The sequence below is a fragment of the Microcaecilia unicolor genome, chromosome 4 (genome assembly GCF_901765095.1).
Source record: "Microcaecilia unicolor chromosome 4, aMicUni1.1, whole genome shotgun sequence".
NCBI classification, from domain to species: domain Eukaryota; kingdom Metazoa; phylum Chordata; class Amphibia; order Gymnophiona; family Siphonopidae; genus Microcaecilia; species Microcaecilia unicolor.
This window is the reverse complement of record NC_044034.1, coordinates 53,521,579-53,546,924: the sequence shown is the minus strand read 5'-3', so window position 1 is coordinate 53,546,924 and position 25,346 is coordinate 53,521,579. Positions and strand designations below refer to the sequence as shown.

Below are 25,346 nucleotides of genomic sequence, written 5' to 3'. Positions count from 1 at the left end.
GGCATACAGGAATATTTATATTGGATGGATCATAGTGGAGCTCTCTTTTTATAGCTGTTGGGAAGTCTTTCTACAATATTAACCAGTGGTCTCATCTTTACCTCGCAGGGTTCTTGGCTCCTCAGTATTGGCTTCATGTATGGAAACTGCTTTCAGTGCTAGATTTTTTTTCCAATTCCCTTTTTTTATTGATTGACCAAAATAGTAATTAAAATACAAAGGGATCCTTTTACAGAGCGGCGGTGAGCCCAACGCGGGCTTAATGCTCGCTTTCACCTGAGCGCGTGCCATTTCCAGGGAAAAAAGAAAACCCCCGGAAATGGCTTGCTTGGTGATAACCCCATGGTAATCGTGTATCGTCACTTGCTGCCTGGTTACTGACAAGTTAGTGCGGGAGCCCTTATCACCACCTCAATTGGTGGCAGTAAGATGCTCCTTGCCGCATGGCCATGAGTTAAGAGTTGTCTTTCTGCATGGCCATGTGTACTGGGGACCTTTTTATCTGTTGCGGTAAAAAGGACTCTGGTGTGCAGGAAAAGCAGCCCCCTCTGCTAGTGCAGGGCCCTTTTTCCTGCAGCTTGGTAAAAGGACCCCAAAGATAGCATGGTACAATATGGTTCCTTTTACCATGCCGGATTCGACAATATACCATGGCAAGCAACAACAGAAAAACACCCCTACGGAAATCCAAAGGAGACTGGAAAAGTAGAGAATGCAACATGAGTATCAGCTCCGGGAGTATATAACAGAAGATCTCACACGGATGAAAATCCAGGAAAACACCTTTATTGACACCAGCAAAGACCCGACATGGAACCGTGTTTCGGCATGACAACACTGCCTGCCTCGGGCCAAAAAGACACAGGTTGGTGGAAAAAATGGTGCAGATATATGATATTGAACCAGGATTATATATGTGCCGCAATCACAACAAATATTGGTAGCAAAACGGCCAGAGCAGCAATAAATGCAGTAAACTTCAAGAGCGCCACAAGACACCACAGTGTAAATTAAAAGAGCACTTTTGAGGCTTACTGCGTTTATTGCTGCTTTGTCCGTTTTATATATCTGCACCATTTTTTCCACCCACCAGGTTTTTTTTTAACCCCAGAGGTGTAAATAAAGGTGTTTTCCTGGATTTTCATCTTTATGGGATCTTTTGTTTTATACTCCCGTATTGAATTCTCTACTTTTCTTGTCTCCTTCGACAATATACCAACATATTCTCCCTCTGTCCCCCCTCCCCTCTCCCCAGTCCAGTGCCATGAATAGTCAAGCAAGCTGTATGTGCTCTTCTCCCTCAAGAAGGCTATCCTGCATACAGTGTCTCATACATTTTTTTAAATTATTTAAATTTTTATTTTTATTTTATTCAATAGTTTCTGCATAACATTCCTCATATCCACATGGAAATACATTAGTTATATAACATGAGTCAAAACTTGTGACCTATTACCAATAACACATCTTATCCATTATTTACCCTTCCCTCCCCACTCCCTCTCCTCCCAGCACTATAGTGAACCTAGTAATCCATCTCTCGCGTGCTCAAATGGTTGCCAAATTTTCTGAAATAAGTGGAGCTGCCCTTTTCTCAAAGCTGTCAATTTCGACATCTGATGAAGATAGTCCATTCTGCCCACTACCACCTGCATAGTTGGGACCGCCAATTGTTTCCAAGCTCTTGCCAATGCCACCTTCGCCGCCACAAAGAATTGGATCGCCAACTTATGGCAGTGCATCTGGCTTTTCGGGGGCCTCGAATGCAGTAAGCAACATTCTGCCTGGCAAGGATATTCTACCTTTACCACCTCTCTAACCACATCAAGTACCTTGGCCCAGTATGTCTGTACCTTTGGGCATTCCCACCAGATGTGCATGAATGTTCCTCGCCCTCCACATTCCCTCCAACTATCTGCTGAGACCTGTGGGTATATCTTTTGTAACCTGTCCGGCGTATAATACCACCAGTACAGTATCTTATAACCATTTTCAATTAGTGACTGGGTGATGGAGGGCTTCAACAAATGCCTATAACTACTCGCCCACCACTCCGAGGTGTATTTTTTCTGAAGTACCCCCTCCCACCTGCCAGTATAGAATTCTTGTGGTGTTGGGAGGATTAACAATGCCTTATTCAACCGTGTTATACTGCCCCTACCTCCGCCTCCTCTCATCGCCGTTTCCAGTCTCGTTTCCTCTAACTCTAATTCCTCCCTCGCCCGTCGGAGGATATTATTCCTCAGACACTGGTAGTACACTAACTTTCTGTCCTCCAATCCATATTCCTCCTGTAATTCCCCAAAGTCCTTTACTTTCCCATTAACCCATACCTGTCCCAGCTTATACAGCCCTTTATAAGCCCACTGTTGGTAAATTTTCTCCGCTTCTCCCAATGGGAATCCCGGTGCTCCAATTATCGCCATCTGTAAGAAGTACTTTCTTTCTGGAAATACCTTTTTTCGTATTTGGAGCCAGGTGGCTAATCCCCACCGGTGCTCTTCGTGTAGCAGCCAGTATATCTCTCCCCGACCTCCATAATATATCTCCCAAAAAGCGGGTTCCCATCCATGCTCTGTCCCAATGCAACCACTTCTTAGTGACCCCTGGGTCCCAATCTGTCATTACCCTTAATTGAGCCACCTGGTAATAAAGATAAAAATTAGGAACTCCCATGCCTCCCCTCATAGGTGTTTGGAATATCATCGTCCTACGCACCCTAGGCGGTCTCTTCCTCCATATATACGCAAACATTTTTCAATTCAATTGTTGGAAGAAGGCCTGGGGAATTGGTATTGGTAGGGCCAAAAACAAGTACAATAGCTTTGGTAATAGCATCATTTTTATAGCATGAATTCTTCCCAACCACAATATCGTTAGACCCTCCCACCTATCTAAGTCTGCAAAAAGCTCTTTTACCTTCTTAGGGTAGTTGGCCTGAAACAAGTTCTCTATTTTAGGGGTAACCATTACTCCCAAATACCTGATAGACTTGGCTGCATCAGCTTGACCTCACGCGGGGATACTGTATGATTAAGTATCTCCGATTTAGTTACATTTAGTTACTGTCATACCAGGGTACAAAGTATATCGTAGTGATAGGGTGGACCGGACTGGTGGAGGGGTAGCATTGTATATTAACGAGAGCCTTGACTCAGATAGATTACAAATCCAGCAGGACACAAATCACACCTTTGAATCATTGTGGGTTGAAATTCCATGTATAAAAGGGAAAAAAACGGTGATATGAGTGTACTACCGTCCGCCTCGCCAGGATAAGCAGGTAGACACAGAAATGATAAAAGAAATCAGAGACGCGAACAAAATGGGCAATGTGATAATAATGGGTGACTTCAATTATCCAAATATAGACTGGGTAAATGTAACATCGGGACACGCTACAGAGATACAATTCCTCGATGAAATCAAGGACAGCTTTATGGAGCAACTGGTGCAGGAGCCGACGAGAGAAGGAAAAATTCTAGACTTGGTCCTTAGTGGAGCGCATGATCTGGTGAGGGACGTTATGGTACTGGGGCCGCTTGATAACAGTGACCATAATATGATCAGTTTTGATATCGAGCTTGAAGTAACTGTACACAGAAAGTCAAATACGTTAGCGTTTAACTTTAAAAAAGGAGACTATGATAAAATGAGAAGAACGGTAAAAAAAAAAATTTGGGGGGGCAACTGAGAGAGTAAAAACTGTACAACAGGCGTGGATGCTGTTCAAAAATACCATCCTGGAGGCCCAGGCCATACACATTCCGCAAATTAGAAAAGAAAGACGGAACTCCAAAAGACAGCCGGCCTGGTTGAAAAGTGAGGTGAAGGAAGCTATTAGGGCTAAAAGAAACGCCTTCAGAAAATGGAAGAAGGAACCGTCTGAAAATAACAAGAAGCAGCATAAGGTGTGTCAAAGCAAATGCAAGGCGCAGATAAAGAAGGCCAAGAGGGATTACGAAAAAAAGATAGCATTAGAGGCAAAAAAACATAGTAAAAATTTTTTTCGGTATATTAAAAGCAGGAAGCCGGCAAAAGAATAGATTCCTAAAGGACAAGTCCATAGACCGCTATTAAATGGACTGGAAAAATTCCTCATTTTTAGGTACAACTTGTCTGGAATGTTTTTACGTTTGGGGAGCGTGCCAGGTGCCCTTGACCTGGATTGGCCACTGTCGGTGACAGGATGCTGGGCTAGATGGACCTTTGGTCTTTCCCAGTATGGCACTACTTATGTACTTATGTACTAAGAATCGGTGGGCCGCTGGATGACCGAGGGGTAAAAGGGGCGATCAAGGAAGATAAAGACGTAGCGGAGAGACTGAATGAATTCTTTGCTTCGGTCTTCACTGAGGAAGATTTGGGTGGGATACCGGTGTCGGAAATGGTATTTCAAGCGGACGAGTCAGAGAAACTTACTGACTTCACGGTAAACCTGGAGGACGTAATGGGGCAGTTCAGCAAACTGAAGAGTAGCAAATCTCCTGGACCGGATGGTATTCACCCTAGAGTACTGATAGAACTGAAAAATGAGCTTGCGGAGCTACTGCTAGTGATATGCAACTTATCCTTAAAATCGAGCGTGGTGGAGAGGAAGTGACGTCACCGGGAGAGATGGCAGCCTAGCTTGAGAGCTCCGTCTCCTCGCGCTTGATTTAAGCTTTAAACAGCTATAAAAAACGGCAGCGAGCGCGAAAACTTAGCGAAACCAGCTTATTAAATTCTCCCTTCAACAAAACCGGCGATGAGCAAAACTCCCGCTACGCGCAAAAAAGAGAGCGAGCGGTCTGAGCGAAACATGGCGGGAAAAAGCGCCAAGCGCCACGAGTCACCAGAGCGAGCCTCGCGCTCCGACTCCGAATCGGCCCAGTCTCAGGCCGAGCAGCGACACCCGCCCTCCAAAAAAAGTATCCCAACTGAACTGCGGAGGTTCTTAGCGAACATTCAGGCGGAAATCAAGCAGTCGAAGGATGAAATTCTGGAACGCATGGATTCCTTGAGCACAGACCTCCGTGAGTTGGGGGGGCGGGTGGAAGATGCAGAACTTAAGCTAGAGGAACAGGCAGAGACACTGCTTAAGCATAATGAGAAGCTGCTTGAACTGGACAAACGCCGACTGGACCTAGAATATAAGATAGATGATTTGGAAAACCGGGGGAGGCGGAACAACCTTAGGTTTCGAGGGGTGCCAGAAGGAGGAGAAACAGAGAACGTTACCCAGATCGTGCAGACGATCTGTGCCTCTTTACTTGGCCCAGAAGCGGGAGAGAATACCGTGGAACTGGACAGAGCGCATAGAGCGCTTGGAGTTCGCAAAGAACAGCAACAGCGAGATATTATTGTCCGCTTCCACAAATACTAAACCAAGGAATTGATCATGACTAAGGCGCGGAAGGCGCAGAACCTGGAGTTTGGAGGCGCAAAGGTATTGGTGTACCAAGATTTGTCGCAATATACCCTGCAGCAACGACGACAAATGAAGCCAGCCCTAGACATACTAACAAAACATCAAGTGCAATACAGATGGGGCTTCCCGTTTTCTCTGAACTTTGCCCTGAAGGGCAGCAAATACCGTGTGAGATCCTTACAAGAAGCATGGGAGGCCCTACACACAGCAGAGCTGGTGAACTCGGCTATCCCACCAGGTGAGCTGGCATCATCCACCATGGCCAAGCTTCAGGGCTGGCAAAGAGCATCGGGGCCAGTGCGACGAGGCAACAACAAGAGATGACTGGACAGATTTCAGGAGAGGCAAGAGACATTTGGACTGAGTAATTGGACAAAGATATATGCCACTATGCCAGACTTCCACTGGTCTGCCAGGAACTGTTCTAATCGGCGACCAAGTCTGGTGTATGGCCAGCTAATTCTTGCTGTGAGGTGAGGCCTGCGGGACTGTAGGACTGATCGGATTGCATGAATGATATGATGCGGTTGGCTGAAACTGGAAGGGTATAGATACACTTTACAGGAATTAACGCTATGTTGAAGGGGGATGGGCAGGAGGGCATACAATAGCGGTTGAATGCTGGACAGCAACTGGGCGGGGGGAGGGGATGTCTGGCTGGGGTGTCGGGAGTGTTGTGACCCACTTACTCGGATCCCACCTAGGGGTTTTATACTCCTGGCTGGTGTAACAGGGGGGAGATGTGGGGGGAGGGATGGGGATAGAGGGACAAGGGAGGGTTGTGGGAGGAGGGAAGACATAGGTAATAATTACTGCTATACTAACCTGTGCTGCTCACAAGGGGGAGGTGCATTGCTTTTACTCTCTGCATACTTTAGCTCCTTTTTACACGTTAAGACATGTGTCCTGAGCTGAAGATAGTCTCCTATAATGTCAAGGGACTTAACATGCCCCAAAAACGACAGAAGCTCTATGGAGAACTCCATCAGTTAAAACCACACATAGTTTTATTGCAAGAAACACACCTGCGTCGCAAACACGAGAAATTTCTCTCCTGCCCTGGCTACTCAGGGGTCTATTGCGCATCCGGGGCGGACTCAAGGAGGGGAGGAGTGGCGATACTGCTGCAATCTTCACTGGGGGCTCAGTTGATACAGACTAAAAGAGACCCTGGGGGGCGTTTTTTATTTCTACAACTTAAGATAGACCAAGTAATCCTCACGGTGGCATCAATATATGCCCCAAATTCAGGACAAGGGGATTTCTTTAACAAAATACAAGCCTTATTGGGGACCTTCACTACTGGGGCGCTTATACTTGGGGGTGATTTCAATGCTGTTATGAACCCAGGACAAGATCGCTCTGGGGCTGTCAGGACGGAGGGGCACAAAGAAGCGCGATCGCTGGTCTCGTTGGCCTACTCCCTGGGGCTCTTAGATCTTTGGAGACTGACACACCATACAGAAAGGGACTATACATATTATTCCCCAGTGCACGAAACATACTCCCGTATTGACTACATCTTCTTAGACACCACGCTAGTGGAGTTAGGCCCAACTGCTGGCATTGGTAGTGTGACGATATCTGATCACGCCCCAATATGGGTTACTCTCCCAAATATTCAAACTGAAGTGAAAGATAGACGCTGGTCTCTGAACACGAGCCTGTTGCAGGAAGAGCAGGTGGTGGAGGGCTACAAACAGGTGTTTAAAGAATACCTCGAGCACAACTTAGCTTCTGGCCCACCGATGCATGTGGTGTGGGACGCCTTAAAGGCGGTGTCCAGAGGACATTTTTTGCAATTGGCTAGTACTCGCGCAAAGGCCCGTAGATCACGCTTAAACACATGCATAGGGCGTATAAAGGCACTGGAGCAACAGCACAAGGCTGGTCCCACGCCACAAATCTGGGATGCCCTGTGTAGGGAGAGAATGGCATTGAATTTGATGTACTCGGAACAACTCGAGTTAATAAGGGCGAGACAAGGGGTACAATCGTATGAATTAACTAATAAAGCTGGGCGCCTATTGGCAATGCGACTGCGAAGACAGAAAGTTGACAGAATGATCAAGCAGGTGAAAGACAGAAGGGGTGGTTTGTTGCGTCATTCGGCATTCATTCGTGAGCGCTTCAGAGAATATTATCAGAAGCTCTATGAGCAGGAGATTGAACCCCCTGGGGAAAAAATAGACAACTACCTGCAAGATAGTGATCTCATCCCCCTAGCTAAGCAGCACCAGGAATTGTTGGAGAAGTCTGTTACGCCTAAAGAGGTCCAGGAGGCGATCGGAGGCATGCCCTCAAACAAGTCTCCTGGACTCGACGGCTTTCCCAACGAATTCTATCGGACATTTGCTGTTGAATTGGCCCCCCTGCTTGCTGATATGTTCAACCAGGTGGGGGTGGGGGGAAATCTGCCGCGGACAATGTTGGAGGCCTGGATAGCGGTGATCCCAAAGCCCGGCAAAGATGCCACTGACTGTGGCTCTTATAGGCCCATATCTGTCCTAAATGCCGACGTCAAAATTCTGGCTAAGGTCCTTGCTAATAGACTTGCACCGTTGATGCCAACCCTAGTGCACCCTGACCAAGTGGGCTTTGTTTCCTACCGAAAGGCGATGGACAATATTAGACGCACGTTAGATCTTATATACCTGGCCAAGCGAAACCAGAGACCATTATGCCTCTTAAGCCTAGATGCAGAAAAGGCCTTCGACAGGGTCCACTGGCCTTTTATGTATAGGACCTTGGAGACTTTGGGGTTTGGCACGCGGTTTAGGGGCTGGATACAAGCATTTTATTCCTCTCCTAGAGCTTGCATTAAGATCAACGACAGTCACTCAGACTCTTTTTCCCTGCATAGGGGCACAAGACAGGGCTGCCCTCTCTCCCCTCTTTTGTTTGCACTTGTCATGGAACCATTTGCCTCTAAGGTTCGGAAAGATCCGCTGATGGCAGGGCCTACTGTGGCAGGGAGAATGCATAAAATGGCACTCTTTGCGGATGATGTTTTGCTGTATATTACCCGTCCCCGCGACGCGTTCCCTAGGCTTACTCAGCTTATTGAGGAGTATTCTGTAGTGTCGGGCTTTAAAGTCAATATGACAAAATCCGAGGCCCTAAATATCTCCCTACCGGAAGATACAGTTGCAGAACTTAAAGATGCTCATGCCTTTCGGTGGGCGGGTAGACACATCCGATATTTGGGGGTGAACCTCACTTCCAACCTGTCTGATTTATTCTCCGCTAACTATAGAGGCCTGGTTCGAGCCCTTGCAGCAGATATGGAACGATGGGGAGATTTAGAGGTCTCCTGGTTCGGTCGTATAGCAATTCTTAAGATGAACGTCTTACCTCGAATCTTATACTTATTCCAGGTGCTGCCTGTAATGATGCCCAGGCGATTTCTAGCCTCATTGCAAGATAGAATGGTGCGTTTCGTCTGGGCAGGAAAGCATCCTAGGTTGTCCCATGCCCTGTTGTATCAAGGGAGACGTCGCGGGGGACTGGCGGTCCCGAATGTCTTCTGGTACTATCGGGCGGCCCAGGGAAAGGTAGCTTTAGAGTGGTATCAGGGATACCCAGACAGACAGTGGGTACACTTGGAACAACATTCTGCAGGTACGACACCGCTGGGAGCGCTTATGTGGTTACCAAAGACATTTCGCAAGCTTGCCGAGAGCGTTTGTCCCTCGGTGGAGGTTACCCTTCATTACTGGGACAAGCTGTTTCCGGGGGGTAGATGTACCTTGACTCGATTGGCCCCTATAGCACACAACCCATTATTCCTGCCTGGGACGACGGAGGGCTCGGTCATGAGGTGGTACAGGGAAGGGCTACGAACATGGGACCAGCTGTTTGATGGGGACACTCTTCTTGAATTTGGAGAGCTGCAGTCACGAAACCCTGGGGTGTTGAGAGATGATTTTGCATACTACCAATTAGCTCACTTCCTTCACACCAAGGCCGTTACTACGGTAATCAAGGGGACCAAAGGCTACTTAGAGGAGATATGTGAAAAGTTAACCACTTCTAGAGGCCTGATAGGTACACTTTACAAATACATTACTATGCAGCACCCTGTGTATGAATGTCACAGGAGGGGTTGGGAGAGGGAGTTGGGGGTGACACTGGATGTGCTGGGGTGGGAGAGAATAGAACGTGAAGCGACAAAGGTTTCCACCCATGTCCCGCTAAAGGAAAATGCTGTGAAGGTGCTATACAGATGGTACCTTACTCCAGATCGCCTCCAGCGCATATACCCAAACACATCAGGTCTCTGCTGGAGGGGGTGTGGTATGAGGGGGACGATGGGGCACCTCTGGTGGAACTGCCATAAAGTGAGAGCTTTCTGGAAAGCAGTTCACAATAGGCTGCAGAGCTGGTTGCAAACGCCCATACCGTGGGCCTCGACGGTGTTTCTTTTTGCTGCAAAAGTAGAGGGCATGCCGGCAGCGCAGCATAAGCTGTTGAGGCAGGCGGTGTGTGTTGCCCGAGTAACCATTGCTCAGCACTGGAAGCACCACGGGGTCCCGTCGGTTAAGAGATGGCACAATAAACTGAAACGTGTGTGAGATGGAAAGACTCTTGGCAGTCAGGAGACATCAACTGCACAAGTGGCATGACATATGGCAGTTCTTTGCTACTGCAGTGGGTAATGCTTAGAACAGACACAAGGGAGAAGTCTGAATGATGCAAAGTGAGACAGCCATGAAGGGAAGGGAAGCAGGGGGAGGGAGGGATCGGGTAGGTTTTAATTTTGGAAGGGGGTGATTCTTCAGAGGAGGGTTAGGGGGAGGGGAATGTTTTCCTTATTAAAACATAAAAACACAAAGTTGAAGTTTCTACAGTTATATTTTACTGTTGTGCTGTGACAGTTCATTGTCCTACTTGGATTTCACCTTGTTGAGACTATATTGTAAACACACCAATGTAGAGCGATGATTATTGTACATTGTTTATTGCAAATCTTCAATAAAAGACTTCTTACAAATAAAAAAAAAAAAAAATCGAGCGTGGTACCGGAAGATTGGAGGGTGGCCAATGTAGCGCCCATTTTTTAAAAAGGCTCCAAGGGAGATCCGGGAAATTATAGACCGGTGAGTCTGACGTCGGTGCCGGGGAAAATGGTAGAGGCTATTATTAAAAACAAAATTACAGAGCACATCCGAGGACATGGATTACTGAGACCGAGTCAGCACGGCTTTTGTGTGGGGAAATCTTGCCTGACCAATTTACTTCAATTCTTTGAAGGAGTAAACAAACATGTGGACAAAGGGGAGCCGGTTGATATTGTGTATCTGGATTTTCAAAAGGCGTTTGACAAGGTACCTCATGAAAGGCTACAGAGGAAATTGGAGGGTCATGGGATAGGAGGAAATGTCCTATTGTGGATTAAAAACTGGTTAAAGGATAGGAAACAGAGAGTGGGGTTAAATGGGCAGTATTCACAATGGAGAAGGGTAGTTAGTGGGGTTCCTCAGGGGTCTGTGCTAGGACCGCTGCTTTTTAATATATTTATAAATGATTTAGAGATGGGAGTAAGTAGTGAGGTAATTAAATTTGCTGATGACACAAAGTTATTCAAAGTCGTTAACTCGCGACAGGATTGTGAAAAATTACAAGAGGACCTTACGAGACTGGGAGACTGGGCGGCTAAATGGCAGATGACGTTTAATGTGAGCAAGTGCAAGGTGATGCATGTGGGGAAAAAAGAACCCGAATTATAGCTACGTCATGCAAGGTTCCACGTTAGGAGTTACGGACCAAGAAAGGGATCTGGGTGTCGTCGTCGATAACACACTGAAACCTTCTGCTCAGTGTGCTGCTGCGGCTAGGAAAGCGAATAGAATGTTGGGTATTATTAGGAAAGGTATGGAAAACAGGTGTGAGGATGTTATAATGCCTTTGTATCGCTCCATGGTGCGACCGCACCTTGAGTATTGTGTTCAATTCTGGTCGCCGCATCTCAAGAAAGATATAGTAGAATTGGAAAAGGTGCAGCGAAGGGCGACTAAAATGATAGCGGGGATGGGACGACTTCCCTATGAAGAAAGACTAAGGAGGCTAGGGCTATTCAGCTTGGAGAAGAGACGGCTGAGGGGAGACATGATAGAGGTATATAAAAAAATGAGTGGAGTGGAACAGGTGAATGTGAAGCGTCTGTTCACGCTTTCCAAAAATACTAGGACTAGGAGGCATACGATTAAACTACAGTGTAGTAAATTTAAAACAAATCGGAGAAAATTTTTCTTCACCCAACGTGTAATTAAACTCTGGAATTCATTGCCGGAAAATGTGGTGAAGGCGGTTAGCTTAGCAGAGTTTAAAAAGGGATTGGACGGTTTCCTAAAGGACGTCCATAAACCGCTACTAAATGGACTTGGAAAAATCCACAATTCCAGGAATAACATGTATAGAATGTTTGTACGTTTGGGAAGCTTGCCAGGTGCCCTTGGCCTGGATTGGCCGCTGTCGTGGACAAGATGCTGGGCTCGATGGACCCTTGGTCTTTTCCCAGTATGGCATTACTTGTACTTAAATCCCGACAGGGAACCGTATTGTACTGTCAGCTTCATTACCTGCTTCAGTGAGTGTTTTGGGTGGGCTAAGGTCAATAATATATCGTCAGCAAAGAGCATGATCTTGTGCTCTCGTTTGCCTCTGACCACTCCCTGTATATTCTCATTTTCTCTGATCTTCTTAGCTAGTGGTTCGATCGACAGTGCAAATAGCAGGGGTGACATCGCACATCCCTGTCTCGTTCCCCGGCCGAGTTCTAACGGTTTAGTATGGGTGCCATTTATCTTCAGAGTTGCCATCGGATTAGTATATAGCAACTGGAGCCAGGACAGGAATCTACTTCCCATGCCTATCTGTTTCAATATTGTAAAGCAGAATGGCCATTCCACTCGATCGAACGCTTTTTCTGCATCCACCGAGAATAGGATTACTGGGGTGGATTCCTCTGTGGTATATTGAATCACATGTAGCAGACTTCTGATGTTATCAAACGTCTGTCTACCTGCGATGAATCCTGCCTGGTCTTCATGTATTAATCTTTGGCAGCACCCCCTGGAGCCTACGTGCAAGTATTTTGGTAAAGATTTTGTAATCTATATTTAAAAGCGAAATTGGCCTATATGAGCCGCATTGTAACATTCTCCAAGAGTATGGCAGTTCTTGCAATTCATCAAAGGAGGTAATGACCTTCGGCAGCACTGGAGCTAGCCATTTAGTATACAATTTATAAAATCGAGCAAGGAACCCATCTAATCCCGGTACCTTATTGTCTCTTCTATCTCCTCAAGAGTTATGGCCCTAGATAGCCTCTCCAACTACCCCCTCTGGTAGTCTGGGTAGATCCACCTCCTGCACATACTGTTCCATTTCCCGCAGTGACGCAGCCTGCTCTGATTGATATAGCTGCATTTCTGCTATTTGGGTGACTAACTTTCCAGGCTTATCAGTAATATTGGGTATCCAGTTACGCTGTGCACGCTTTTTAAGTTTATGTGCCAGAAGCCTATTCGCTGTGTTTCCAAATTCAAAGTGCTCCTGCTGCACTTGTTGCATCTGTATTGCAATATCTGACATCTGTATTTCATTATGTTGTGACCTAATCTGATGTATTTCTTGCCCCTTTTTGCTGTCTGTCGGATCTGTTTTATGTTCTCTTTCCAGATCTTCCAATGCTTTTCTGAGAGTAGACTCCCGCCTTGTCCTCTTCGTAGTAAGATGGGCCTGTAGCGCAATTTATTTATTTATTTGTTGCATTTATATCCCACATTTTCCCACCTTTTTGCAGGCTCAATGTGGCTTGCAATGTTCGGTTATGGCATTCGCCATGCCCGAGTAGAAAGTTACATTTGGAGTTGTAGACAGAAAAGGATAATAGGCATAGAAAGAGAACAGTTAACTATCAGGTGAAGTGGTAATGTGTTGCATTTACAATGGTTGATTGATGTTGTGATAAGCCTTGTTGAAGAGATGTGTCTTCAGAGATTTGCGAAAGTTGGTTAGTTCGTAAATTGTTTTTAAGTTACATGGTAAGGCATTCCACAGCTGTGTGCCCGTGTATGGAAAGCTGAATACATGTGTTTGTCTGTATTTCAGTCCTTTACAACTGGGGAAGTGTAGATTAAGGAATGTGCAGGATGATGTTTTTGCATTTCTGGGTGGTAGGTCGATAAGGTCTGACGTAGGCCGGGGCATCTCCGTGTTTGATTTCATGAATTAATGTGCAGATCTTGAACATGGTGCATTCTTTGAGTGGTAGCTAGTGGAGCTTTTCTCTTAGTGGTTTCGCACTTTCATATTTTGTTTTTCCAAATATGAGTCTGGCTGCGGGTGTTCTGGACTGTTTGAAGTTTTTTGATGATTTGTTCTTTGCAGCCAGCATAGAGTGCATTGCAGTAGTCGAGGTGGCTTAGCACCATTGATTATACCAGGTTGCGAAAAATGGCTCTTGGGAAGAATGGTTTTACTCTTTTGAGTTTCCACATTGAGTGGAACATCTTCTTAGTTGTGTTCTTCACATGATTTTCAAGTGTGAGATTTCGATCGACGGTGACTCCGAGAATTTTCAGAGTGTTTGATACTGGAAGGGAGAGGTTTGGTGTGGTTATAGTGGTGAATGTGTTTTTGTTGTATTGTGAAGTAAGTATGAGACTTGTTTTTTCTGCATTAAGTTTCAGTTGAAATGCATCTGCCCATGAATGCATAATTTGGAAGCTTTTGTTGATGTCGTTGGTGATTTCCATTAGGTCCTGTTTGAACGGGATGTAGATCATAACGTCATCTGCGTATATGTATGGATTGAGGTTCTGAATGGATAGTAATTTGGCCAAGGGTGTCGTCATTAGGTTAAAGAGGGTCGGTGAGAGTGCCTCTCAGGACCACTTTCAACCCTTACCATAGGCTTGCGGGCTGTACATCCTCCGTATCATTAATTCTAATGTATTCTACTATACATTGTTCTATCTCAACTATATTATGTGGGTCCATTAGCATTGCTTCATTTTGTCGCCAATATCTATGTCCTTTGTCCCCGCCACCCATCTTCAGGGTCTTGATCACCAAAGAGTGATCTGACCAGCTACAGAGTTCTATATTCATCTCTCTAACTCTCCCCCTTACATCTCCATCACCCATCCAATAATCGATCCTTGAATATGAACAATATTTCGGAGCATAGAATGTATAGTCCCTTTCAGTCCCATGTCGTTCCCTCCATAGATCTACTAGTCCCTATCTTGCCATCCACGCCCTTAGGGCTGCTCTGTCACCCTTGGCATAGAACACATTACCGCCAGAATTGTCTACTCGGGGATCTATCTTGAGATTTAGGTCACCCCTCACCAACAATTGGCCCTTTGCATGTTTTTGTATGACCTTTTCCACCTCCCCTAGAAACAACTTCTGTCCCTCATTAGGTGCATAAACACATAGCATAATATAGTATATATTATGTATGGAGGCTACCATCAACACATATCTGCCCGCTGTGTCCTTTACCGTTTGATGTATGGACCACGGCAGCGCGAGAGCTGTAAGTACCCCTCTCTTTTTTTTGCCGTCCATGCTGGAGGCACAGTGGACTATAGGGTAGCGTCCATGTCTCACCAAATGTTCATGGCTCCGTTTTAGATGTGTCTCTTGAAGAAATACTACATCTGCCTTTAAGCGTATCATTTCTCTAAACATCTGTTTACGTTTTTGCGGGGAGTTAAGGCCTCGCACATTTACAGTTGCACACTTATATTCCATCATAACATTTTGTATTATCCCCGCCCTCCCAACCATCACCACATGCTAAGGAGACCCCCTGCCCCATCCCTTCCCCCCCCTATCCCCCCCCCCCCCCCCCCAGTGATATCTAATTCCCATCTCTTGCAGCTTGACTGTCGCTGGTTTCAGCTCAGCCCGCCATTTCAAGGTAGCTGCCACCAAATCCTGATATATCTCCACATTGTGCGAGTCCCATTTAAAATCCTCAGCTTGTCGTGCTGCTTTTAGTGCTCTTTCCTTCAGTTTGAAATCTTGGAAACAGGCAATGATATCTTTTGGGAGATTGTTCCTGTTTGGTCCCAACGCACGGTGGGATCTCTCCAAAATCACCTTTTTAGGTGTAATTGGTGACTCTGTTGTGGAGAGCAGTGAGCTGATCACCCGCTGTACTACCGACTCTGCATCTTGGTATGTAGGCGTTTCAGGCAGGCCACGGAATCTTAGATTGCATCGTCTGCTCCGGGTTTCCAAGTCTTCTAGCTTGTCAACTACCTGCTGTTGTCTACTACTACTACTACTACTATTTAGCATTTCTATAGCGCTACAAGGCGTACGCAGCGCTGCACAAACATGCTCCGGTTTTCCAAGTCTTCTAACTTGTCAACTACCTGCTGTTGTCCAATGCAGATGTCCGTGATTTGCCTGTCTATGGCCCCCATCGCCTCTATGGTCGTCCAGTCTGCCCTCCACTTCCTCCATTTTGTGTCCTAGCTCTGATATCTCGCCCCGCAGGTCCGCACCTAAGGCAGCCAAGTCAGTGCGTACCGCCTTTAGGTCTGAGCGGATTTCTTGTAGATTCTTTGAACCTGAAAAATACCTCTTTATTTACTAGCCATTAAGCCTCGTTAAAACGGGTGAGATTTCCGGCTACCCTTGCCGCTGCTACCTCCCCCCTCCGTGCTGGGCCCCCTGCACTGACCTGACAGCGCCTCTCACCTCTGTGTGAAAGCGCTGCAGGAAGCAACAGATCTCTCTGTTGCTGCCTGCAGCGCTTCCACACGGAGGTGAGAGGCGCTGTCAGGTCAGTGCAGGGGGCCCGATACGGAGGGGGGCGGGAGCGGCAGCAGGGATGGGGGGAGGGGGAGGTTGGTGCGCGTTCGTTTCCAAGCGGCAGCATCTGACTCCGTTTCCCTCTCTGTTCCACCCTCTGACATCATCATGTCTTGACGCGAGGGCGGGACAGAGAGGGAAGTCTCTACTGCGCATTTGCAGGTGAGTCGGTCGCTTGCCATTTATATGTTTTATTTATTTGCTACATTTGTACCCCACATTTTCCCACCTATTTGCAGGCTCAATGTGGCTTACATTATATTGCAAAAAATATAGTTATGAACAGAGTAAGAGGTTTGTTCTAAATTAACCTAAATCACCTTTTCTAATGTTTTGTGTTCGGTGCATTTTTCTCTTGGGACTATTTTGGAAAATAATTTTTCTAAGAGAAAAATGCCCAAAAATCAGCCATTGGGATGTCTGGGGGCTATCAGAATAGTGGAGCAGCCTAGGAGGCACTGCAGTGGACTTCACATAAAAAGTTCCAGGTGCATATCTCATCATAATCCCCTTATATTGTATGGTAAGCCTTCTAGAAGCAGAAAATGCATTATGCATTATCCTTTCTGTAACCAAGCTGGTTTCTGATAGTTACAGAGGTATTCAGGTCACATGCTGTAGAATCCATATTGTTATGAAAGAATGGTTCAGGCTTGTATAGGCCAAGACTAGCAAAGGTGAGATCTCAGGTAAATACCCCTACAGTACCAATCACCGATATACCCTCTAAAAATAACTTCTTTGAGGTTTGGGCCCAGGAGCGCGCTCCACCAGCACCTTACTAGCATGGCATCACGTGACCTCCTCTCCACTTCATGTTTAAAATCATAATACACAACTAAAATATATAAAAGACTATAAACCCGATTTTGACCAATTCTTTACAATGTCCAGCGCCGACATGTGCATATCACTGTGCAAAGGAACGCACTAAGGAGCACACCTTTGTCAGTGGCAGTGCACCTCTAGAAGATGTGTTTTGAAAGTTCGTCCATGCTGGATTTAAACTCTTAACCTTTTGCAGACACTCCTTTTTAGTTTTGTTTTCAACCTTTTTTAGTTTTCTTTTCAACTATTTTACTCATTTTATCATACTTGCCCTTTCAAAAGTTAAATGATGTTGCAATAGGTTTTCTTAGTGTCTTCACTCTGGTTATTATGTCAGCTTTGATCATGTTATGATCACTATTACCAATTGGTCCCAAAACTGTTACCTCACGCACAAAGATGTGCATTCTATCAAGGATTAGATCTAAAATAGCTCCTTTTCTTAATGGTTCCTGAACCAGCTGCTCCATGAAAGTCACTTATTTCATCTAGGAACTTTACCTCGCTAGCTATAGGTGTTGCTAAGGGGGAGCAAATGCCCCCCACCCCAGTTCTTACATGCCTCCACTTTGCCACTCCAAAATTGGCACATGAGTTTGCCATTGCATCTGTACCTCCCTCTTTCCTCCTCTGTCTAGCACCTTCCTTTCCCTTCTCTCTGTCCCCTCCTCCACCCCACACGGGCCCTACAAGCTTGCATCTTCGCCGGCCCACAGACACTGCTTACATCATGTGCTCTCTGGGCAGCCCCAGGGACCTTCCCTCTGTCGCAGTTTCCTGTTGCCACATGGGAAGGAACTGGCAGAGGGAAAGAAGCCGCAGAGCTGTCAGAGAGATCCTGCTGTTAAGCAGTTCCGGCTGCCTGGCAAAGACACAAGTTTGTAGGCCTTGTGTGGAGGGGGTAGGGGACAGAGGTAAGGGAAAGGAAGATGACCAAATATGCAGGAGGGAATGGGGGAGGGGAAAGGGAGGTACAGAGGTATGTTAATTTGAGTTAAGCACATTAGTCAGGAAATAGGCCCTATTGAAAATAATAGGCATTTGTGATCATATATATTAGTAAATGAGGATATTACCCTGTTACCGTGTCCTCACACAAACCCTACAGCATAGCAGTGGGGGGTCTTAGCTTTTCAGACTGACTTCCTGGAGGACAAATATCCCTGGAACGTAAACCAGTGAGCATAGTACAAATCTTAACTTGTTCTCTTTGTATTGTCTTTTTCTATCTTTTAATCTCCCTAGCAATCCAAGTATCGAGTTATGAACAAGGATCAATGGTTCAATGTATTAGAATTTAGCAGAACTGTCCATGCGGATCTTAGTAACTACGATGAAGATGGTGCATGTGAGTGGATGTTTTACTTTTTTCTTGTTTTTGGTTTCTGCATGATACGGAAACTTAATGAAAGAAAAGTCCATACCCTTTGTGTAAAATCCTTTTTTATTTCATGTTTTAGTGTATGAAAATTAAATGAGAACAAGATGGTATTTCTTAAATCTTACAAATCACACCTTACCATTCATACCAGGGAGCTTGTGGAAGGATCACCACTATCTTTTCAGTTTTTTCTTTTTTAAATTATTTGCATACCTTGTATTTCTTATTGCTTATCATTTGATAATAATTACATTTCTATAATAGCAGCAATAAAGGCATATATTGTTGTTGTTGTTGCTATCATTTTTCAACACAGAATGGTTACTTAGGCCCAGATGCTCAAAATTCCAACACTCTTCAGAACAGCACCGTAAGAATACCACCGGAACAACGCAGAAAAACAACTCCCTAATGCTCAACATTAATGAGATGCAAATAAAGACAGGCGCAAAGGGTTGAGCATTAGGGAATTTGGCAGGATTTTTTTTTATCTTGGGTGCTTATATTTGAACATAGGAAATAGTTGCCAGTGTGTGCTTTTGGGTCTTCTGTGACTTGCGCATATTTCTTTCTCATGACCAGTTCTTAAGGGCTTGCACGTGCTTCCTTCTGCTTTCAAAAGCAATCAAAACCAGCAGATTTTGAAGAAAGAAACAGGAGAAATTCTCTCTTCCAATACTCTAATGCCTGCTCCAGCCTGGTGTTATTTTTTTGCAGTGGTAGGGCAGTATTGTTTTGGGCTCACTTTTCTGAGCATTGGGGAGGAATGCAAAATGACCTCATTTTCATGAGCTTGACTACATTAGCATGCTACTTGCGCTGTTCTGTGCGCTCATTTGTTCCTGTGCTCCGGCCTCTGAACATTCTGCGCAGGTAAATGCGGTCGCTAGTTCGACACTAATGGCCTCTAGCGCCCACGTTTACTCTTGAGCATCGGGGCCTTAGGATATTAAAAGTTGTCGCTGAAAGTTTCTTTAGTGCATGCTTCATCTTATCCTATTGATTATCAGCTGGATTCTGTAATGCAATATCATTCACATAGTTGGTTATCTCCCCCCCCCCCCCCCCCCCCCCCTTAGAATCCTATAGACTCACCTTTCCATCTATCCATCCTTCCATCATTAATTATTAAGCATTTGTTGGCATTCTAAATGTTCCAAAGGAAGAGTTGATAGTGTCACATAACAGAAATATTATCCACAGGTATATATGAGAACATTTACCTTCCTCAGCAATCCTCCAGACCGTTCAAGACGCTTGGGTTATGCACTCCTACCAGCAGAGGGAGACTGAGAACACTAAAACTTCTTATACAAGTAGCCTGTGCAGACCTTCTACTAACCAGTATTTTCTCAGTCTCAGCAGAGGGTAGAAGTGTGCAGCCTGTGCAGTGTACTCAGTCTGGTAGGCCCGTTTTGGGTTTCTAGGTTGGGTTGTAAATGTTAGCGAACCCACACTTGGATCTCTATTACAGGGTGTAAGTCCTAAGGGGCTTCTTATTCCCTGTGGGGTGTCACATCCGGGTGGCCGGGTCCCTCCCCCTGTGCTCTTCCTCTGGAGGACTGCTTGACCTCGGCTACAGACCTCGTTCTGTACCCTTGAGGCGTTTAGGCATCAGCAACGAGGTTTAAATAAATAAATAAATAAAAATAAACGTTTTTAAAAGGCGGCTATTTTGGCCGTTCTTGTGGCAGTCCAGATAAAACGTCTTCAAGGGCGTTCTTGCCTTAGGCGGTTTTGCCTATTAGTCTGTCAGAGAACAAAGCAAATGTTTGTTTTTTATTGTGTTCGCGACCATTATGTCTAAGCCGGCGAGGTGTCGGTTTTGTGCGAAGCGCGGCGTTGAAGTGAAAGGTGGCCAGTGTAAATTTTGTGGGGAGCCTACATCAGCGCTCTTGCTTCCCCGTGCTTTCCCCTGAGTCGGTGGAGGTATTGGGCGGCGATTTGACCGCACATTCCGGGCCGGCAACGGCGGGGCCGGTTTTGGTGGGAAACGCGGCCATTTTGGCTGCGCATCCCGGGTCGGCCTCGTACCAGCGCCGGGGGACCCGTGTGTGGTGGGAAGCGCGCCTAGTTTAGGCCCGGATCACCATGGACTTTCCGCCGCAGGAGCGAGAGGGGTCCGTCGCGGAGACTGCGGGAAGTGTTGTTGGGGCTTCAGCAGCGTCTGGGGGGTCTGGTTTCCCTCCTGAGTTTGTTTGGTCTCTGTATAATGCCTGGAGAGCTGGCCCCTCTCAGGCTGTTTGTTCCCCGGAGGCTGCTAGCTCAGTGGGAGTTGAGCGCCCGCGGGTGGATATTTCGGAGCCTATGGAGATACTTTCTCTGCCTGGGTCGGAGGTTTGGAGAGACCCAGGAGAGGAGGATCTTTTAGATGAGTCTGAGGATCAGGATGGGCTAAGGCCTGGGGAAGATTCTTCAGTGGTTCGCATTTTTCATAAGGAGGAGTTGTTAGAGCTCATTGATCAGGTGATCTCTAATTTGAAGTTTGCTCCGGCGGCCACTCCCTCTGCGGAGGGACCCCAGGTAGATCCCTTGGTTAAGGGGATTCGGAGAGCCTCCCGTTCCTTTCCCATGAATTCAGACATTAGAGACATGGTTTTTCAGGAACGGTCTGTGCCGGAGGCTGCTTGTAAGTTGTCTAGGGCTATGGCGCGGCTGTATCCCTTGCCTCCGGAAGATTTGGCTCTGCTGAAACCACCTACTGTGGATGCGGTGGTTACAGCGGTTACTAAGGCTACGCCATTCCGGTGGATGGTAGAATCTTGCCCAATCGGTATAACTACTGCTCAACATAGTTTACAAAAGAAATACAGTATACAAAGCAAAATATAATTACAGAACCAAGGTATATACAGTGCAACTGTATAAACTGGCACCTCAGTTGCTGTGTGGGTATGTGGGAACTGCTGGGCATGCAAAGAAAGCTCTACTGTATCTGGAAATGTCTGGAAAACATCTTTCAGTGGTGATGTCATCTATCTGTTTGGTTCTCCTGACTTCAGAGAACACCCATTGCAAGTAAAAGAATTTAAGGGCAATTCTATAACCTTGTGCCTAGAGGTATGCGCCATTTAGGTACGTCAAAGACGCTTTTAATTGACAGGCACCTCTGTACACTAGGTGCTGTTTTATAAGGTAGCATCTAAGTGTCATAGCGCCTAAATAAAAGGGGGCATACATGTGGGCAGAACATGGATGGGCCATGGGTGCACCTCCCAGTTAGGTGCGTAGTTTATGGAATAATATAAATTATGTGCATTTCTTGGCATGCTTAGACAGGCAAGACGCTTGCCATTGACGGCATAAGAGGGCATGTCTAAACATGGGTATGCGAAACATGGTAGAATCTTGGCACCAAGATACTGACGCTAGGTGCAAGGCATTGGGGCACCAAACTGAGGTGCCAGTTTATACAGTTGCACTGTGTGTGTGTTTTTGAATTTTGTGCTTTTCCTGTCCTATTATGTAGGCAATATATTGTACCTCATATAAAAAAAAAAAAAAGGAACAAAAGGATGCAGAATAGCTTTCAGTTACAATTAATTTGTGTGCAGTTGCCTTACACACTAGCACCCTTTCCCCTTCTCCCAGCTTATTGGGTGAAAATCTCAGTTCATTTTTATTTATGTATTGCCCAATAGGTATAACTACTGCTCAACATAGTTTACAAAAGAAATACAATATACAAAGCAAAATATACAAGCATAACTTTATTTTTTCACAGCTAGATCTTTATATTTTGTTAGCTAATGAAGCTGTGATGCATTTTTTATGCATTAATCCTGTGCTGAAGAGCTGCATGGCAGTTTGCTAAGTCAAGCTGTCCTCCAACACAGCATTCTATATTCGAGAAGGAGCTGTTGTAGGATACAGCTTACTTATGCTTTTACCTCTTGAGTTTGATTTTTAGATTGGTCATGTCTTACTTAAAATGTGTTTAGTGGACAATAATGAAACCACATAGGGAGCTTGAAAATTCAAGTAGCATTCACACTGCTACTTGTGTACCTACATTCTTTGAACCCTTATGGAAGCAGGTGCAAATTATGTGCTTGAAAATATATGGTATTGGTGTGCATTCCCTCCCCAGACTGAACTCCAGCCCTTTATTCCAGTGGGCAAATGTGTGTACAACACTGAAATATCACATATACTTCTACCTCTACTGTGAGGGAAGGTGGGGGGAGGCAATATTTTGGCAGCATTCTCATATAGGTAGGCATAAAATATGTTTACCTACGTAATAACTTGTGTTTATTGCCCTCCTTTATACTGTGGTTCCGATTCTGGTGGAAGAATGGCTAGCATCTAAAGCTCAGTATTAGGAGCTTTGGAGTTGAATACAGCTCTACTACTGAACATCCACATAAGCCCTACAGATGGAGAATATTTTTATACATTTTTTGTGAATCATACTAGTGCAATGGTGCAGCAAATTTTAAAATGTCCAATTTAATTGATGTTGATTTACTGTTGTTGAATTACCTGTATATATTGTTTTTTTTTAAATGTTTGTATTGATATTTAATTGTGTTTTTGTTCTTTGTAGCCTGTTTATGCAGGTTTTTACTGTTTTGTGCCCCACCTCGAACTGCCTTATAGGAACAAAATGTTTATTTATAAATAAGAAGTCCCATATAAGGTAGTCACACAAAATAATTTTTCTCAGTCACCTGCCCTTCCAAATATGGAAGACACTACTGCCCTAAATTATGTAGGTTTCAGGGCAGTGCAGTCTTTTGAAAGTAAAATTCATTTGACTAGTTTCATTACAGTACTGTGAACTTTTGTCTTATACAGGCATCCCTATTTTTTAGCATTTGAATTGTCCGTACAGAACCTACAGTTCAAAAAGAGAAAAGTGGTGCATGTTACAGATTTATTCTAGCCAAGCTAATTAAATAAAAGTGAGTGGTGTTTTCTACTATCACTCTTTGTTTTCTATGATTTGCAGGGCCTGTTCTCCTTGATGAATTTGTTGAATGGCAGAAAGTCCGTCAGACATAACACACAAGCTTGAAGAGAACACATTTCTTTTGTTGCCTGCCTAATCAGCCAATATCAGAAGAGAATCGACCAAGGATCAAAATATCGTCTGTATGAAACGTAGTGTTTCTCTTTTATTTTTCTTTAGGAACGGAGGGGTGTTTTTGTTACATGTGATATGGACAATGAGCTTTATCTTCTGAGACTGTGCATTGAAGGTTCACTTTATTTTGAGTCTAATGATGTTTATAACATTTCAAAACAATAAAGATTAAAATTTGCAAAGAATGAAAAAGTCAAAATGTGAATAGATATACAGTGATCTCTTGAATGTGGTGTTTGATTTTATAAATTGAATTGTGCCAAAAGTCTTCAAAGTTTCATATGTCGTGATGCATCAGACATTGTACACTGGGTATGCAGAACTGATCATTCTGTGTTTTGCCATCTATAAAATATGTGGTTTGAACCCTTTCTGATTGTTACTCTGAGTTGAAAATATGAGGTCATTCTTCTGAGGGGTATAGCAGAGTGACTAATGAGTTAGCTGAATTCCCCAGGGTTTAACTTTAATCCTGCATCGTAGTTAAAATATTTGTAATTTTAACCACATTGAAAAGAGGCATTCCTGGGCTGTTTAGCTTGAGGGTGTAAACTAAGCATAAATGCTTATCTAGCAACCAGGATGAATTAGGTAGTGTGTGATATCATTCAGTAGTATTAACATGGAAAAGCTCTCTTAGAGCTCAGGTAAACTTAAAAGGTTTTGAGCATGCATGTATAGGGTTTCCTGTGCAGCTGCTGCCTCTCCAGTTTCTTTGTTGATTACAATAGGCAACACAGCAACTCTTTGATAAAAGAACTAACTCTCAGTTGTATGGCCTAAGCTAAAACAGATATTTGAGTGTTTAATAATGCCCCCCCCCCCCCCCCAAAAAAAAAGAGAAGATGGCCGGTTCAAATCCCACTGCTGCTCCTTGTAATCTTGGGCAAGTCACTTAACCCTCCATTGCCTCAGGTACAAAATTAGATTGTGAGCCCTCCTGGGACAGAGAAATATCCAGAGTACCTGAATGTAACTCACCTTGAGCTAATACCGAAAAAGGTGTGAGAAAAATCTAAATAAAGAAATATCTAAATTGTTGCTGAAGCAAACACAGTATCAGTGAACTTGCTCTTTCTTTGGTTCCCAGTCTGGTATGAAACCTCTTTCCAATAACAAATGCTTCTGTGGTGCTGGTAACGTTTAATAAAAATCTTTCCAGATTTCAACATATCTAGTGTGTACTTCCTTGCCTGCATAACACACTGCCAAGTGTTGTATTTCTATAACCAGAAAGTCCACATTGGTAGTTCAGATTTCATCCATTTGATCAAAACATACTTTATCATTACACATCAAGCCTATGTTGACAAACATTTTCTTCCCTTTTAAATCTTCACCCCACCTACATAAGTACATAAGTATTGCCATACTGGGAAAGACCAAAGGTCCATCAAGGCTAGCATCCTGTTTCCAACAGTGGCCAATTCAGATCACAACTACCTGGCAAGATCCCAAAAAAGTACAAAAGATTTTATACTTCTTATCCCAGAAATAGTGGATTTTCCCCAAGTCCATTTAATAACGGTCTATGGACTTTTCCTTTAGGAAGCCGTCCAAACCTTTTTAAAACTCCGCTAAGCTAACTACCTTTACCACATTTTCTGGCAACGAATTCCAGAGTTTAATTACACGTTGAGTGAAGAAACATTGTAGCTTCATTGCGTGCCCCCTAGGCCCAGATGTACAAAACTTTAGCGGCCCTTTAACGAAGAAATTTTCAACCGTAGCATGCATTAAAGGCCATTTTCCGACGACGCTAGCAGCTAACGAAAACGGAATGCAAACGAGTCACTTCC

The 25,346-nt window shown here is 44.8% G+C and overlaps 1 protein-coding gene across 2 annotated transcripts in view; it reads left to right on the top strand.

Annotated features, from left to right (window-relative positions):
• The window catches only part of DCUN1D5 (defective in cullin neddylation 1 domain containing 5), a 75,359-nt gene extending 50,973 nt beyond the window's left edge, over positions 1–24,386 (top strand). For both annotated transcript variants that reach the window (XM_030200250.1, XM_030200249.1), the window contains exons 9-10: positions 18,323–18,425; positions 23,413–24,386. In XM_030200250.1, the coding sequence (XP_030056110.1) occupies positions 18,323–18,425; positions 23,413–23,465 (156 nt within the window). In that variant the 3' untranslated portion in view covers positions 23,466–24,386. The remainder of the gene's footprint in view (positions 1–18,322; positions 18,426–23,412) is intronic.
• The last annotated feature ends 960 nt before the right edge of the window (positions 24,387–25,346 follow it).